The sequence below is a fragment of the Rhinoderma darwinii genome, chromosome 1 (genome assembly GCF_050947455.1).
Source record: "Rhinoderma darwinii isolate aRhiDar2 chromosome 1, aRhiDar2.hap1, whole genome shotgun sequence".
Taxonomy (NCBI): Eukaryota; Metazoa; Chordata; class Amphibia; order Anura; family Rhinodermatidae; genus Rhinoderma; species Rhinoderma darwinii.
Window position 1 is genome coordinate 437,316,875 of NC_134687.1, and position 18,914 is coordinate 437,335,788.

The 18,914-nt window shown below is 40.2% G+C and overlaps 1 protein-coding gene across 1 annotated transcript; it reads left to right on the plus strand.

Annotated features, from left to right (window-relative positions):
* The first annotated feature begins 15,781 nt into the window (after nt 1–15,781).
* On the plus strand, nt 15,782–16,720 carry LOC142652133 (olfactory receptor 5I1-like). Its single transcript, XM_075827692.1, has one exon. It carries the CDS (start codon nt 15,782–15,784, stop codon nt 16,718–16,720), a length of 939 nt encoding a protein of 312 aa, XP_075683807.1.
* The last annotated feature ends 2,194 nt before the right edge of the window (nt 16,721–18,914 follow it).

The window sequence follows — 18,914 nt, forward strand, 5'->3', positions numbered from 1 at the left end:
CGATGCGTAAGGCATATACTTCAGTGGCAGGCAGGGCAGAGCAAGGCAGCGAAAGGGAGTGTCAGGCTCATGAATATATCGGACTCATAACTGGGTCTGCTCTATTTTGCTACTCTACTTCTATCCAAAGAGCATAATATTTTTTTCCCCTGTATATTGTGTATGGACTCATGATTGACTTCTGTTTGATTCAGCTCGTCTGACTACTCTCTTGACTACCTCAATCGTACCGCATGCCCGGCTTCATGTTACCCTTTCCCCTCTTTAAAGTTATCACTTATGTCTTTTTGGCCTATGTTGTTAAAAAAAGATATATATAAAGAAAAGGATAACATCTAATTTATCTCCATGTGATTCAAATTTAAAAGTAAATCAAAATATTAGTTTAATTCAGTATTAAGGAAATTTTTTTCTTTTTAATTCTTTCCAAAACTTGTATGCTATGGACCACATTTAGCAAAATTAACAGAAAAACTGGCCTTCTTGCCGATTGTTAGGGTATGTGCACAAGATAACGTCAATTACGGCTGAAATTACGGAGCGGTTTTCAGGAGAAAACAGCTCCTGCATTTCAGACGTAATTGCTCATACTCGCGTTTTGCGAGGCGTCAATTACGCCCGTAATTTGGAGTTGTTCTTCATTGAAGTCAATGCAAAACAGCTCAAATTACGTCCCAAGAAGTGTCCTGCACTTCTTTGACGACGCTGTTATTTTACGCGCCGTCTTTTGACAGCGACGCGTAAAATTACAGGTCGTCGGCACAGTACGTCGGCAAACCCATTGAAATGAATGGGCAGATGTTTGCCGACGTATTTGAGCCATGATTTCAGGTGTAATTCGAGGCGTAAAACGCCTAGTTTACGCCTCAAAATAGGTTGTGTGAACCCAGCCTAAGCAGGCAAAACTAAACTGTGTTTTTTTTTCAATCCATTAACCCACAGTGATGTACATAACAGGTGAGGGATAGTACAGAGCGGGCTCAGGAGCTGAGCCGTGGGTGTCATCTGTATATTGCGCCATAACTGATCAATAGTGACATGTTTGCGGGTTTGCGGATGCATTGTCATGGCAGCCGGGGGAATACTGAAGGCCCCCAGGTCTGCCATGTTAGTCCTTCCAGGGATTAATAGGAAACTGTTTAAACTACAATACACTTTAAGGGTATGTTAACATGCTTAACAGGGGAAAACAGCTTCTGATTTTCAGACGTTATTTAAGCCACTCGCATTTTTCACAGTGTTTTTCGCAGCATTTTTTACGGCCGTTTTTGGAGCTGTTTTCAATAGAGTCTATGAAAAACGGCTCCAAAAACGTACCAAGAAGTGACCTCCTCTTATTTTTCGCTGCCGTTTTCAAAACGACGTGTAAAAAAACGGCCAGTCGGAACAGAACAACATTTTTTAAATCAATGGGCAGATGTTTGGAGGCGTTCTGCTTCCGATTTTTCTGCCATTTACCGACCGTTTACCGTTTGGCTGAAAATAAGCCATGTGAATACAACCTAATACATACAGTGGGAAAGTCTTCAGACCCTTTACATATTTTCACATTTTGTTATGTTGAGGCCTTGTGCTAAAATAAGAAAAATCTAGTTTTTCCCTGTCATTCTGCACTCATGCCCCATAGTGACAAAGTGAAAACAGAATTTTAGAAATTTATTGTAATGAATCTGGGTAGGGAGACGACAGGTGAGCCCTAATCTACCCGCAACTGAGTCCCTGCCTACTTGCACGGCCCATCCTAAGTGACGGCGTACAATTGGGCGATGGTCCCTATGCTCAGTAAGTGCAAGACAGACAACACAAGACAAGGGCACACAGAAACAAAGGGGAGTAGGGGCAGTTGCCCACGGAAAACCGTGAGCAACAGGCAGTGGTGAACGAGCCGAATCACAACAGGAGAGTACGTAGTAGCAGAACAGAGCAGGAGAATAGTCAGGCAAACCAGAGTCAAAAAGTTACAGCGGTCAATCAGGTAAATAGCAGGAATAGCAGAGCCAGGAAACCAGAGAATTACAGGCAAGGAACATGCTGCAAGTGAGGGTATAAATAGACCAAGGGTGGGAGCTAGATCCGTCAGGCCAGGCTGTGATAAATTCTCCCTCTCCTCAGCCTGCAAGCCTGAGTGGTAACAGATCGCGTCACTCTAGCAGACCTTGGATCTGATGAAGGCTGATTAACCCCGGGCGTCGACACAGAACCTGTGTCAGGCAAACTCTTTACATTTATGCAAATTTATTTAAAATGTAAAACTCAAATTTTGCATGGACATAAGTATTCAGACTCTTTGCTATGACACTTGATATTTAACTCTTTTCTCTAGATTGTCTTCGAAATGTTTCTAAACCTTAATTGGAGTCCACCTGTGGTAAATTCATTTGATTGTACGTGATTTGGAAGATACGCTCCATGAGGCGAGGTGAGCCTGCCACTTCAAGCGGCGCCACTGGGCAAAAAAAGGGGGGCATCTTATGCATATGGGCAGGGCTGTTTGGGACGCGTGGGGATGGCAGGGGAGCGTACTTTACCTAGCTGACGTGCGGCACGACAGGCAAACATCTGCTAGTACACTCCTCCTATCTGACGCAGCACGCACCGCCAGAGAGGAGCATAGAGAAGCTGGAGGTCTGTGGGAGGAGCGGCCGAACGCTCTCCCCTGAAGAAAAGAAGAGAGCGGCTGGTAAGTAATGAGGTGAGGGCAGGGTGCTGAGTTGTTGCACTCAACCTCCTGCCCCACTAATTTAAAGGAGATAGGCCAAAGCTGGGTGTGTGTGTGTGCAGGGCCACTATCAGAGCAGTACTAGTGGTACTGTCATCACTCCCTAGCCCCCCACGCCCCTAGATAAATTCATTGAGGGGTGTAGTTTCCCAAATGGGGTCACTTTTGGGGAATTTGCACTGTTTTGGCACTGCAAGAGCTCTTCAAACCTGAGGCCTGTGTTTCAATCCAGTAGCAGACATGGGCCATATGTGGGATATTTCCTAAAACGGCAAAATCTGGGCAATAAATATTCAGTTGCGTTTCTCTGGAAAAACCTTCTGTGTTACAAACTTTTTTATTAAAAATTAATTTCTGCAAAAAAATAAAATTTCGTAAATTTCACCTCTACTCAGCTTTAATTCTTGTGAAACGCCTAACGGGTTAAGACATTTTCTAAATGCGGTTTTGAATACTTTGAGGGGTGCAGTTTTTTTAAAATGGGGTGACTTTTTGGGGGGTTTCTAATATATAAGGCCCTCAAAGTCACTTCACAACTGAACTGGTCCCTAAAAAATAGCCTTTTGACATTTTCTTGAAAATGTGAGAAATTGCTGCTAAAATGCTAAGCCTTGTAACATCCAAGAAAAATAAAAGGATGTTCAAAAAACAATGCCAATCTAAAGTAGACATATTAGGGATGTGAATTAGCAACTATTTTGTGTGGTATAACTGCCTGTATTACAAGCTGTCACATTGGGTGCGTGTACCCACTGGGTCGTGCCGCCTTAATGGTATGGCAGCTGACCAACAGGACACAGGTCAAAGTCTATAGTTCAAATTAGTGTACCTGTGGTAACTTCGGACAGTAGCAAGACAGGCTCAGATGGCACTTTGGCAGCAGGCAGACATCAGGCGTGGTGTAACAGGACAGGCATAGTACTCACCGCAACACGTCTCAAACTCTATACGGCACTTGGTTCTGGATAGCACGGGACACAGGATGCAGGTAGCAGGAACAGGAACACTGGGAACTAGGAAAAACAAAGGGGCCATTTGCAGAGACAAACATAGGTAAACGACAACAACGCTCAGGCAATGCAGGAAGGGGTAGGGCCCTTCTTATAGTCCAGTGTGCTCATGGGCTAATTTGGTCTTTAATTCAGGTGTGTGCGCTGGCCCTTTAAGAGCGGGCACGAGTGCGGGCGCGTACCCTACAGGGCACAGCCGAGTGAAGCGGAAGTGAGCGCTGGCGTCTCCTGAGAAGGAGATGCCTGCCAGCGCTCACTGAACTATGGCTGCGGCCGTCAGAAAGTGAGAAAACCTGATGGCCCGCGGCCATGGGCATTACACAAGCAGATACATTCAAATTGAGAAAAATGCTAATTTTTACAATTTTTCGCTACATTTTGGTGTTTTTCACAATTAAATACTGAATGTATCAAGCAAATTTTGCCAGTAACATAAAGTCCAATGTGTCACGAGAAAACAATCTCAGAATCGCTTAGATAGGTAAAAGCATTCCGAAGTTATTACCACATAAATTGAAACACGTCAGTTTTGAAAAATGAGGCTCTGTCAGGAAGGTCAAAAGTGGCCACAGCGGGAAGAGGTTAAAGGACTTTTACAACTTTATCAACATTGATTTAAAGGAATTCTCCAATCTAAAGACTATGTTTATGCGGAAAAGTTTAAAAAGGTATCGACTTGACTATGAACAAGTCAATCACAGGAATAATTATTCTACAGCGGAACCATACGATGAAAATAAGAAGATGCCGTCATCATTATAGATAGGTTTAGTTAAAATTTACTTTTTATGTGTATCCAATCACAGTCTACCATAACATAACATTAATGGACATTATAAATCTGTTGCAATACATTTATGACATTTAATTTATTCAATCCATGGATATTTATTAACATATTTATAAAGAAGAAGAAAAGAAGAAGACCTAATGACTATTGTATTATGACTATTGTCTGATGATAAATTTGTATATCTTGAAGGTTCCAACATATCTCACCCTCAAGAGCGGGAAATGTTAAAACTTTATATTATGTTATATTGTGTTATATAATAAATGTGATTCGATAGAACTAAAGATACATTATGCTGACGATGACAGTTAAGCAAAACTATATCAGCTATTTCGGCACCCGAGAAAATGCATGAGTAATAACAGTTGTAGGACTTCCAAAGGTAGACCTAAATGTTAAGACATGCCTATAATCTGGGGTATTTATGACAGAGATAGACATTGAGGTGGTCATCTAGGGGTGGTCATCTAGGGTGGTCATCCAGGGAGACGCCCAAGGACATACACTGATGCCAATGATGAAGACACACACCGAGGGTAAAGCAAGATGGAGACGACAAGTGTCCCATACAATGACTATGTAAGATGATATATTTATTCTGTATTACATTCTCAGCTATATTACAATATGTATCTGTCTATTTATGTATCTCTGTTATAGTATTATTTTTATAACTATATCTAAATAAACTAACTATTTTTGTATAAGTTTCGTATTGCTCTTAATGAATACTGATCAAGAATATTGAAGGAAACATGGTCTATATGAACTATTTAATGAGTGAGAAAGAACGACATTTAACACTGTCCCCTCAGAGAGGCAGGAGGCTGCCGCCTGAGGCGAGAGTCGTCCTTCTCCTCATGGCAGGTGTGGCCCTGGATAGATAGATAGATAGATAGATAGATAGATAGATAGATAGATAGATAGATAGATAGATAGATAGATAGATAGATAGATAGATAGATAGATACCTGTCCTTTCTGGGTGTAAAGCTTAGAGAATGAGGCTGGCTAGGATGCAGTATATACTACCGAGCAAATCAAAATCCATCAACCACTATTTTTGACACTTCCTGGCATGTCTGGTGTTAATTGTAGTGGATTTTCCCTATTACTAGTGTTTCTGAGAGCTTTCAGTCTTGATCTTTTGACTTCTTAGTCTGACTTGACGTCAGACGCCGTTGAAAACGGCTAGACAGCTACTTTAACTGTTGTGTTGCCTCTGGTAGCAATTTTGAGTGCTAGTTACTTTATATGGTTCTTATCAAGCTTAGCTAAAGACTTAATACCTGCAGAACCACCTTGCATCTAAATCCAGTGGCCAGCAAAGTACCATGACCCAAACAAAAAAAAAGGATAAAGGGGTCATACAAGTGAATTGTTTGATCTATTTGGATTCTTTCTTTTGGTACATTATTACTTGGGACCTACAGCATTACAGTATTGATATACAGATACAGCATAATATTTTCCTAACTTATAGATAATAACAATATTTCAGGTTTCTTATCCAAATGTTCTATGCCATATTCTCAAAGGCTCTTTTTAACTAGATTTCTAGTTATTACTGTAAAACATCATGTGGGGAGGTTCCTCAGGATACCGCATTGAAATACTATGATTTTCTTGTAAAATTGTATACAAACTAATGTCGAACCCGATTTATATTTTTTTGGCACAAACATCCCTTTTTGTCCTAACTCAAATTACTTTTTCGTTTCTGTCCGGTAAAACAGTATAGCTTTCCAGTAACATCAGGTGCAATGAATTTACTAAATGTTTCCACGCCACCTTTCTTTTTTTGAGAAATAGGTGAACTGTGTTACGTACCTAACGGGTATGCACTATGTTGGGAAATGAAGTGCACACTAGGCCTCTACCTCGACTGGTGTACCATTTTGCCCAAAGAGGATGAAAAGAATAGAGGGAGATTAGTAGGTATTAATTCCTTTTGAAGAATCTGTGACCATATGACAGAATAATAGTCCTATAGATGCTAAAATAACTAATAGGGGTGGCACGAGTGCAGATTTATTCTCTGTCTAAGTGTCATATTGTCAATGTGTCCTGGCAGATACACATGGCAGTTAGAGAGGGTAAGAGACAGGTAAGCTACATGGACTAAACAAACAAACTTGCATGCATTATAATTATTACATTTAACATTTTATGTTTTCCCAAAAAACCGACCACACCATGTTTACTGCCTCACTCATCGTTGTAGCTGTTGTTTGTTTACAATCCTACTGCCCATTTATGCCTTTGCTTAACTCTATCCACATCAGTCCCTCTCTCCTTCCCTCGCCCATGAACAGCTACCATGCACCATTCACTTTCCTGAATCACCTTAAAGGGGTTTTCCAATCCTTTTTTTTTTTTTTTAAATCAATGCAATGTTCCTCTATTAATATATTAGTGCACTCTGACTATCTTTTTCTTGATAATAAATGGTTTTAGTAACACTACTCCCTATTGTTTACCTTGAGAGGTTTGTTTTGCTCAGTAAGTTCATTCCTCTTCTCTTCCTGTGTTTCTCCTCCCTGCATGCACTGCTCTAGTCCCAGCATGCAATGTGCATGCAGCAGTGCACTTGCTCCGCCTACTACACCCAGCTCTACTAACTTCTGCAATCTCAGTCTTCATTTTGGTGCTCTCATTCTATTACTGCTAGCACAAGCTGAAATCACTGGATATCTGCGTTTTTAACCTCTTAACGCCGAAGGGCGGATATATCAGTCCTCTGCAGCTGCTAGTTCGCGCAGGAGGAGGGATATATCCGTCCTGTGATCGCGCGGGTACTGCCAGTGTACCCACACAATCAGCGGCAGGAGCACGGCTGTTATACACAGCCTGGCTCCTGCTGCAACTGCGGGAATCGAAGCGCGCTCCGATTCCGGCAGTTTAACCCATTAAATGCCGCTGTCAATAGTGACAGCGGCATCTAATGTGTTTGACAGAGGGAGGGAGCTCCCTCTCTTTTATACTGACAGGCAATAATGCTTTGGTATACGAAGTATACGAAAGCATTATATATGCGATCGGCACATCGCATAGTGAAGTCCCATGGTGGGACTAAAAAAAAAATGTCAATCCGTTAAATAAAGTTGGTGAAAAAACAAAAAAAAAATTACAGTGAAATACTTTTTTAAAGTAAAAGTGTCAAAACAAAATCACACATACACATATATGGTATCCCCGCGATCGTAACCACTTGAACAATAAAATTAACACATTAATTAAACCGCTGGATGAACGGCGTCCAAAAAAACAACGGCAAAATTCGCTCTTTTCTCCCATTCCCACCATAAAAAATTAAATAAAAATTAATCTAAGTCCTATGTACCCCAAAATAGTACTAATGAAAACTACACATTGTCCCGCAAAAATCAAGCCCACGTACGGCCACATAGACGGAAAAATAAAACAGTTACGGCTCTTGGAATGCGGTGATGCAAAAACAAGTAATTTTTTTCTAAAAGGGTTTTTATTGTGCAAACGTACGAAAACATAAAACCTTTACATATTTGGTATCCCCGTAACCGTGCCGAGCAATAGAATAAAGTTAACATGTTATTTACGCTGCATAGTAAACGGCGTAAATTTATAACGTGAAAATCAATACTGGAATAGCGGCTTATTTTCAATTCTCTCCTAAAATAAAGTTAATAAAAGTTAATCAATATATTATAAGCATCTAAAAATGGTACAATTACAAAATACAACTCGTCCCGCAAAAAACAAGCCCTTATACGGCTATGTCGACGGAATAAAAAAAAAAGTTACGACTCTTGGAATGTGACCGTGAAAAAAACAAAAATAATCCTTGGTCATTAACGTGCAAAATGGCCCGGTCATTAAGGGGTTAAACGGTTTGAAGAGGTCTTGTGGTACCAAAACAGTGGAAACCCCCAAAAGGTGCCCCCATTTTGGAAACTAGACCCCTTGAGGAATTCATTGTAGTTTTCTTGGGGTGCACGCGGCTTTTTGATCAGTTTTTATTCTATTTTTAAGTGGCGTGGTGACTAAAAAAACAGCAATTCTACTATTGTTTTTTTATTCTATTTTTGTTACAGCGTTCACCGTGCGCTATAAATGACATATTCACTTTATTCTGCGGGGCGATACGATTAGGGCTCATTTACACGAGCGTGTTATACATCCGTGCAACGCGCGTCACAGGGACCTATGTTAGTCTATGGGGCCGTGCAGCCAGGTGCGTGATTTTCACGCAGCGTATGTCCGCTGCGTGAAGCGCACGACGTCCTATATTTGTGCGCTGTTCGCACATCACGCACCCATTGAAGTCAATGGGTGCGTGAAAACCACGCATGTGGCACGGAAGCAATTCCGTGGGACGCGTGTGATTCGCGCAACAGCACTGTAAAGGATGAATGAAAACAGAAAAGCACCACGTTCTTTTCTGTTTATAAACATCCAAACGGAGTGTCATAATGATGGCGGCTGCGCGAAAACCAGGCAGCCGCGCATCATAAAGGGCTGACACACGGAGCTGTTAATTGCCTTTTGCGCACGCAAAACGCTGCGCTTTTTGCTTGCACAAAATGCACACGCTCGTGTAAACTCGGCCTTACGGTGACACCAGATGTTTATAGTTCTTTTATGTCTTATGGCGTTTGCACAATAAAATACGTTTTGTAAAAAATCATTCACTTTTTGTGTTACCTTATTCTAAGAGCAAGAACTTTATTATTTTTCCATCAATAAAGCCGTGCGAGGACTTATTTTTTGCGTAACGAACTGTAGTTTCGATCAGGACCATTTTTCGGTACATGCGACTTTTTGATCTATTTTTAATAATTTTTTTGGGAGGTGAAGTGACCAAACAATTGTGATTTTGGTACGGTTTATTATTATTTTCTTTTACGGCGTTCACCGCGCGGGATAAATAACGAAATAATTTTGTAGTTCAGGCCGTTACGGACGCGGCGATACCAATTATGTATATTTTATTTATTTATATATTTTTATTAATAAAAAAAGGACTGATAAGGGAAAAAAAGGGGATTTTTTTTAACTTTTATTTTCTTATTTTTACACATTTTTTTTTTACTTTATTACTTTGTCCCACAAGGGGACTTGAGGGCAGGAGGCTCTGATCGCTATTCTAATACAATGCACTACATGCGTAGTGCAGTGTATTAGAACTGTCAGCTATTCACTGACAGCAAGCATAGTGGGTCCTGACTTTGTCAGGACCCATTAGGCTTCCGTCGATGGCATAGCCGGACGCCATTGTTTGGTGTCCGGTTGCCATAGTAACCATCGCCGGCCGCTATCGTGTAGCAGGCCGGCGATGGTAACTTAACCCCTAAAAAGCCGCGATCTCTATTGAACGCGGCTTTTAAGGGGTTAGACAGCGGGGACACAGCGATCGGTCCCCGCTGTAGGAGCTGCGGCAGCTGCTGTACGAGACAGCAGCTGTCACAGCTCCTGCACCTGTCGGGAAGACGGCCGAAACGGCCGTTATTCCCGCAACTTCGTATTCCGTCGGTAATTTATAAGGGGTTATAATTTCACAGAGCATGCGCGGTGGAGTGTGTTAACCACGCATACTCTGAGATAAAGAAGCACGTGGTACGGTTACGTCATTTGTGACGTAACCGTACAGTGTGAAAGCCGGAAGCCGGAAGCAAGGCAGAAGACTAAATGGACGGGTCTGCACAGGAAGTGCAGATTTTGCTTCACTAAGGGGGCGGTGACGGAGGAGGATATACGACGCTACAGCCATCTGATGAAACGTAAGTACATTGTAAAGTTATATCATTTTCATTGTTTTATTTAAATAAATGTAATTTTTTAGTTCCGGAATACCCCTTTAAACCATCTCATCCCACTGTTCAACACAAAAGTCACTCTTATAAACCACTGAACCAATTGCAAACTTGCTACATTCTCCTGCTATTAGCTGATGGGGACATCTCTCCCAACCCTAGTCCACCCTTTTCTTCTGCCAAGCTCAACTCCTTACCTGCCACACATAGGAACCCTGCTAATCTTCTTAACATCCCTTGTATGTCTTTTCCTGTCTCTTTTAACTGTGCGCTCTGGAATTCTCGGTCCGTGTGCAACAAACTCACTTTTATTTATGACTTATTCCATTCTAACTCTCCCAACCTCCTGGCTCTTACAGAAACATGGCTACACCTGTCTGGCACTGCTTCCCCTGCTCCTCTATCTTATGGTGGTCTCCACTTCTCTAATGTCCCCAGAAAAGGCAGGGTGGAGAAGTACGCATACTTCTTTCCGCACACTGCACTTTACTGGTCATTCCCCCACTACTCTCACTCACATTTCCCTCTTTTGAAGTCCACACCCTCAAACTCTTTCACCAATTCTCCCTCTGAGTGACAGTTGTCTACCGCCCCCTCCCCCCCCCCCGGCTCACCGCGTCGATTCCTGGATCACTTTGCTGCCTGGCTTCCACAATTCCTATCCTCTGAAACACCCACTCTCATCATGGGTGACTTTAACATCCCCATTGATAACCCAATCTCCTCATCTGCCTCCTAGTTTCTGTCTTTAACCTCCTCCCTAGGTCTGTCACAATGCACTAATTCTCCCACACATGAAGACGCCCATTTACTTGACCTTGTCTTCATCCGTCTCTGCTCAGTTTCTGACTTTAATAACTCTCCTCTCCCACACTCGACCACAATTTTCTCTCCTTTAATATAAAAAATTCTCTGCCTCCTCAGGGCATGCCTATCTATCAAGCATACAGAAATCTACATGCGATTAACACTCAGCAACTCATAGACAGTCTACAGTCTACATTATCCCCTATCTCTTCCCTCTCCTGTCCCAATCTGGCCACCAAACATTACAATAACACTCTCAAAAATGCTTTGGATGAAGCAGCCCCCCCCCTACACTCCGAACCACCCTGCAATGACGTCCACAACCCTGGCACATGCCTCAATCTCGCTTTCTGCAGCGGTGCTCAAGATGTGCTGAAAGTCTGTGGCGAAAATTGCATTTATCAGCAAACTTCCTACATTACAAATTTATGCTGAGAACTTACAACTCTGCCCTTCACCGAGCGAAACAAGTCTATTTCACCTCTCTCATCTCTACACTATCTAATAATCCAAAACGACTCTTTGATACTTTTCTTTCCTTCCTTAGTCCTAAAGTGCAGACGCCGATCACAGATCTCAGTGCTGAAGACCTGGCCACTTATTTTAAAGTTAAAATATCCAACATTCCGCATGATATTATCTCCTAGTCCCCTAGTAACATCGATCCCCTTCACTCCCGCACTCTTCTTCACTTTCAGCATTTGTCCCAATAACCAAAGAAGTTACTAGGCTCTCTCTTCTTTACATCCTACTACCTGCCCTAGTGATCCTATTCCCTCATACCTCATCCAGTCTCTCTCCCCGGCTGTCACTAGTCACGTGACTAAATTATTTAACCTCTCTCTTTCTTCTGGAATCTCTGCCTCATCTTTTAAACATGCCGTTATACACCCATTATTGAAAAAAAACAACTCTTGACCCATCTAGCGCTGCTAACTACCGACCTGCCTCTAATCTCCCCGTCATCTCCAAACTCCTGGAACGTTTGGTCTACTGTCACCTTATTTGCTATCTCTCTGCTAATTCCATTCTTGACACTTCACAATCTGGTTTCCGCATTCTACAAACCACAGAACCTGCCCTTACTAAAGTCTCAAAACATCTCTTGGCGGCTAAAACCAATGACAAATACTCTCTACAGATTCTTCCAGATCTTTTTGCAGCCTTTGACACTGTAGACTACAAACTCCTACTTAACATACTCCAATCTATTCGCCTTGTAAACACGTCTCTCTCATGGTCTATATGAACTATTTAATGAGTGAGAAAGAACGACATTTAACACTGTCCCCTCAGAGAGGCAGGAGGCTGCCGCCTGAGGTGAGAGTCGTCCTTCTCCTCATGGCAGGTGTGTCCCTGGATAGATAGACAGACAGACAGAGACAGACAGAGACAGACAGACAGACAGACAGACAGACAGACAGATAGACAGATAGATACCTGTCCTTTCTGGGTGTAAAGCTTAGAGAATGAGGCTGGCTAGGATGCAGTATATACTACCGAGCAAATGAAAATCCATCAACCACTATTTTTGACACTTCCTGGCATGTCTGGTGTTAATTGTAGTGGATTTTCCCTATTACTAGTGTTTCTGAGAGCTTTCAGTCTTGATCTTTTGACTTCTTAGTCTGACTTGACGTCAGACGCCGTTGAAAACGGCTAGACAGCTACTTTACCTGTTGTGTTGCCTCTGGTAGCAATTTTGAGTGCTAGTTACTTTATATGGTTCTTATCAAGCTTAGCTAAAGACTTAATACCTGCAGAACCACCTTGCAGAAAAATAAAATGATGTTCAAAAAATTATGCCAACATAAAGTAGACATATGGGAAATGTTACTTAGTAACTATTTTGTGTGGTATTACTATCTGTCTTACAAGCAGATATATTCAAATTTAAAAAAAAACGGATTTTGGCAATTCTTCTCAAAATTTTAGTGTTTTTCACAAATAAGTAATGAATTTATCGACAAAATTTTACCCCTGACATAAAGTGCAATTTGTCACGGGGAAAAAAAATCTCCGAATTGCTTGGCTAGGTGAAAGCATTCCAAAGTTATTACCACATAAATTGACACGTCAGATTTTAAAAATGGGGCTCTGTCGTTTAGTACAAAAATGGCTGCGACAGGAAGGGGTTAACGTTATATTTTAATAGTTGTCATTTATTCAAAAATCCCAGGACATTTAGTCCCCTTCTGACTCATAATTAACTAGTCTCTAGTTTTCATGGGGAAAAATGCAATTAAAAAAGGTATTGCGTTTATATCATATTCCCTCTGGATGAAGTCCTTACACCAGCACTCCATATAAATACACCGGACACTTTACATTTACAATTGGAATTGCTTATTCATCTTCCAGAGGGCATGTGAGTGTTATTTTGGAGAAACCTGGTGCATATGCAATGTTTAATATATCTCCCACTTAGTGTATTCAATAATTTATGCATGAGAAAATTTTTGGCACATGCAAGCCGGAGACTGTCTAAAGAAATCTGACATTATTTCCAAATATTGGTAGCTTCATTTTCAATATCTTTAATATCACATTTGTTCACAATTTACTTATAAAAACTGTGAACATATTAATCCACTGTGAGAATTTAGAAGTGCGGATACATATTCAGACAACCACAGTCCACCAGACATCACCTAAAATTAAGTGCAACATCGAACAGATGATCAGATGATTTGTCCCCTTTTCACCTAAACACAAAAGAGAAATTTCATACCAATGCAATGTGTAGGTTAAAGGGGTATTCCAATCTTGGACATTTCTGGCATATCCTGTGCATATGCCAAAAATGGCAGATTTATGCGGGTCCCCCACCTATCCCTAGAATGGAGCCACTGACCCTCGTCCTACCTTTCTCTTGCTGTCCCTGGGCTTTGGCCACTGAGTTATTAGGTGGCCTGGAGTATGGAAACATCCAAGCTTGCTGAGCTACTCTATTTCCGTATCTCTTATAGAAGTTATTGGGAGTTAAGGAAACAGCGTAGCACAGCAAACGACACTGTTTCTCTACCTCACTGTGTAACGCTGTGCTACACTGTTTTCATAGCTCCTATTCACTTATAGATATAGATAAGGAAACAGAGTAGCTCAGCTGTTTCCATACTCTTGGCCATCTAGTAACTCAGTGGGCCAGTGACAGTGGGAAAAGGTAGGATGGGGGGTCAGGGGGCATCCTACTAGATATGGGAGCGGATCCCAGAGGTGGGACCTGCATATATCGAACATTTATGGCCTATCCTGTGGATAGGCCATAAATGTACGATATGGAAATACAGATTTTAGCTAAATTTACACCATGCCTGTGAATTGAATTCAGCAGGATCAATTATACTGGCACGTTCTCCTGTACATCCTCCAGTGCACATGATACTGTGTACAAGGTGCATCAGTAATCTACATTGGAGAAACAATAAAAAAATTACAAACAGGGATGAATCTTCACAGACATACAATAAAACAGGAGCTGGATACAGTCGTGGGAAAACACTTCTCTGGACTAGACCACAGTTTGACAGATTTAAAGGTCCTAATACTGAAGGGTCATTTTAAGAACAACAGAGAAAGAAAAAATTGGGAATTCAAGCTGATGATAAGATTCCAGTCATTGACACAAGGACTCAATATAACACCTGGATTTTATGAGCCGCTACATTGACACAAATCACATCCCCCATCAGACTGACTCCAGATCCCTTATCTCCTAAGTCATCACTCCTATAACCTCAGTTTATTGCCCCGGCTTATCTTAATGATGGATCACCTCATGTACTAATTCTCTTTGTGTAACATCTTAAATGTTGTGCTTTTTTCTAAATCATTCATTTGTATACCTGCCTGAGGAAGGAGCCTGTGTGCTCTGAAAGCTTGCATATTTAATTGTTATGGTTAGTCAAAAAAAGGTATCATACCTACTATACTTTTGTCTTTTTTGACACAAAAATATTTAACATTGCAGCAGTATAATTTGAAATAGTCCACTAAACATATGCCCCAGACAAAGTCAACAGTATACCTATACAGTTATATACGTCTGCCATTGACTGCCATAAAAAAAAAATGCTGTGCGGTACCTTTGCTGTACTCTTTCTTTGCATACAGTTGCATAAGTTGACTGTGTTTTAAATGCAGTTCATGCCACTTTATCCCAATGGCTACAGACCAAACATATGACAAAATAACACTGTTTTGGAGTACATTTGGCTATTGAAGTCTAGGGGCACCTATTATATACACCAAAAGGCTACCACAGACATGGTGTGAAACTAGCTATAGTTGGCCTAGTGCTTTGTACCTGAATAGTTTAAACAGGTGAAATCTAAACTGTTTGGGAATCCTGCAATTATAAAAGGTCTCAGACAACTATTCTACATAAAACATTGGTATATAAAAAAAGATTTGCTGAAAAGAAGTAGTGAGCATCTGTATTATATTCTATAGTAAACTCTCAGAGGTAAGGGATCATTCTAGCTAAATTTTAGTATGTAGGGATTCAACCAGAATGATGCTGGCATTAAAAATAATAATAATAATAATAAAAATACATTCTTGTGTTAATTGTTTACTGTTTTGATTTAAAAAAAATAATAACATTTGTCATTAACCATCATTTTCTTCTTGTTTATTGAACTATCAAAATAGACTGTAAAATGAGAAATGGGTCTAGCATTTCTGAATTTATTCTTCTTGGACTTTCCAACCCTCCTGAATTGGGAATCCTCTTGTTTTTGGTATTACTTGCCATGTACTTAGTAGCTTTAGCTGGTAATCTAATTATTATCATTATTACAAATTTAGACCCCATATTAAAAACACCAATGTATTTCTTCCTTGGTAATCTTTCCTTTCTGGATATAATCTGCACTACATCAGCTGTCCCAAAAATGTTGTTCAATTTATATACTCAGCAAAAAGTTATATCTTTCAATGGATGTATTGTTCAGATGTTTTTTTTCACTGTTGGTATGGACACTGAGTTCCTTCTGTTAACTTTTATGTCCCTTGATCGATACTTGGCTATCTGTAACCCATTAAGGTACAATCATATTATGAGTAAAAAATCTTGCTTCACTATGTCAATTGTGGTGTGGGCCTTTGGTTTTTCGAGTTCTTCTTTTCATTCTTCAAGCACTTTATGGTTGTCATTTTGTGGACCGAAAGAGATTAATCATTTTTTTTGTGAAGTCCCTCAGGTACTAGCATTATCCTGCTCGGATATCTCGTTAAACAAGTATGTGCTGATATGTACAGATCTTATATTAGGACTTATCTGTATTATCCTCATTTTTATTTCATATGTGTTTATAATGTTTGCTATATTAAACATCCGTTCGGTTGAAGGCAAGAAAAAAGCTTTCTCTACTTGTGCCTCTCATATCACTGTAGTTCTGTTATTTTATGGAACATTAATTTTTGCCTACTTTAAACCTTCTGATGAATCTTCAAATATGGACAAAGAGATTGCTGTGTTTTATACTATTGTTATACCAATGCTGAACCCAATCTTGTATAGCTTAAGGAACAAGGAAGTAAAATTATCCATTCAAAAATGTATTTTAAGAAAAATATTGCCTAGCGCTAAATTCTGATCTGCAACACCATAATCTAGAATGTAAAATAAAGACTTTTATCAATATTGCTCAATCTACTGCTTCATCTGTATCTGTTAGCACTTTTAGGACCAGTTCATAGTGAGTTTTTTTTTACAGTTTTTTTTGGCGCGGAAACCGGATCGGGAAACGCACCAGAAAATGGACGAAAATGCCTCCCATTAATTTCAATGGGAGGCGGAGGCGATTTTTTTCCCGCGAGCAGAAAAACCGTCTCGCGGGAAGAAGAAGCAACATGCCCTATGTTCGGGCGTTTACATCTCTGACCTCCCATTGACATCAGTGGGAGCCAGAAAAAGCATATTTCACACCGTTTTCTGCCCGCGGCGCTCAATCGACATTGGCAAAAATCGCCACAAAAAAATGCGGCAAACGCCATGCAGGCAGATGAAAATATAAAATATACGATTTTATGGTATATTTAGATCGATATTGCTAAAGATGTGTTAATACAAAGGCAAAGGTTGGGGAATTTAGCCTGAAAATGTATGCAGCTTGCATTTGCAGGTTCTGGGGAAAGTCAATACATTCATAGTCTTAAAAAAAGGAATTGCTTGAATGAATATGGGGCCATATTTATATCCCCCAATCTGTGCTGTAAAATTCCAATTGTTTTTAACCCCTTCCCTCTTTGGCCACTTTTTATCCTCCTGACAGAGCCTCATTTTTCAAATCTGACATGTTTCACTTTATGTAGTAATAACTTTGGAATGCTTTTAAATATTCAAGCGATTCTGAGACTGTTTTCTCGTGACACATTGGACTTTATGTTACTGGCAAAATTTGCATGATATGTTCAGTATTTAATTGTGAAAAACACCAAAATTTAGCGAAAAATTTCAAAAATTAGCATTTTTCTCAATTTAAATGTATCTGCTTATAAGACAGGCAGTTATACCACACAAAATTGTTGCAAACTAACATCCCCAATATGTCTACTTAAGATTGGCATAGTTTTTTTAACATCCTTTTGTTTTTCTAGGACGATACAAGGCTTTGAACTTTAGCAGCAATTTCTCATATTTTCAAGAAAATTTCAAAAGGCTATTTTTACAGGGGCCAGTTCAGATGTGAAGTGGCTTTGAGGGCCTTACATATTAGAAACCCCCAAAAAGTCACCCCATTTTAAAAACTTCACCACTCAAAGTATTCAAAACAGCATTTAGAAAATGTCTTAACCCTTTAGACGTTTCATAGGAATTAAAGCAAAGTAGAGGTGAAATTTACAAATTCATTTTTTTTTTTGCAGAAATTAATTTCTAATCCAATATTTTTTTTATAAAACAGAAAGTTTTACCAGAGAATTGCAACTCAATATTTATTGCCCAGGTTCTGCAGTTATAGGAAATATCCCTCATGTGGCCGTAGCATGTTACTGGACTGAAGCACCGGCCTCAGAAGCAAAGGAGCACCTAGTGGATTTTGGGGCCTTATTTTTATTACAATATATTTTAGGCACCATGTCAGGTTTGAAGGGCTCTTGCGGTGCCAAAGCAGTGGAAATCCCCCAAAAGTGACCCCATTTGGGAAACAACACACCTCAAGGAAATTATCTAGGGGTAGTGTGAGCTTTTTGACCCCACAGATTTTTTGAAGAAATTATTGGAAGTAGGCCCTGAAAATTAAAATCTACATTTTTTCAAAGAAAATGTAGGTTTAGCTATTTTTTTCTCATTTCCACAAGGACTGAAGGAGAATATGTACCACAAAATTTGTAAAGCAGTTTCTCCCGAGTAAAACAATACCCCACATGTGGTAATAAACGGCTGTTAGGGCTTAGAAGGGAAAGAGCGCTATTTGGCTTTTGGAGCTCAAATTTAGCAGGAATGGTTTGCGGAGGCCATGTCGCATTTGGGGACAAAACAATAAAAACGCCCAAAAAGTGACTCCATTTAGGAAGCGAAACCCCTTGAGTAATTCATCTAGGGGTGTAGTGAGCATTTTGACCCCACAGGTGTTTCATAGAATTTATTAGAATTGGGCAGTAAAAATAAAAACAATCCTTTTTCTTCAATAAGACATAGCTTTAGCACAACATTTTTCATTTTCTCAACAAATAAAGGAAAAAAAGAACCCAATATTTGTAAAGCAATTTCTCCCGAGTACGACAATACCCCATATGTGGTCATAAACTGCTGTTTGGGCACACGGCAGGGCTCAGAAGGGAAGGAGT

Bases quoted from the DNA above. Each gene is read 5' to 3' on its own strand.
- LOC142652133 (XM_075827692.1), top strand. From the start codon at position 15,782: ATGAGAAATGGGTCTAGCATTTCTGAATTTATTCTTCTTGGACTTTCC.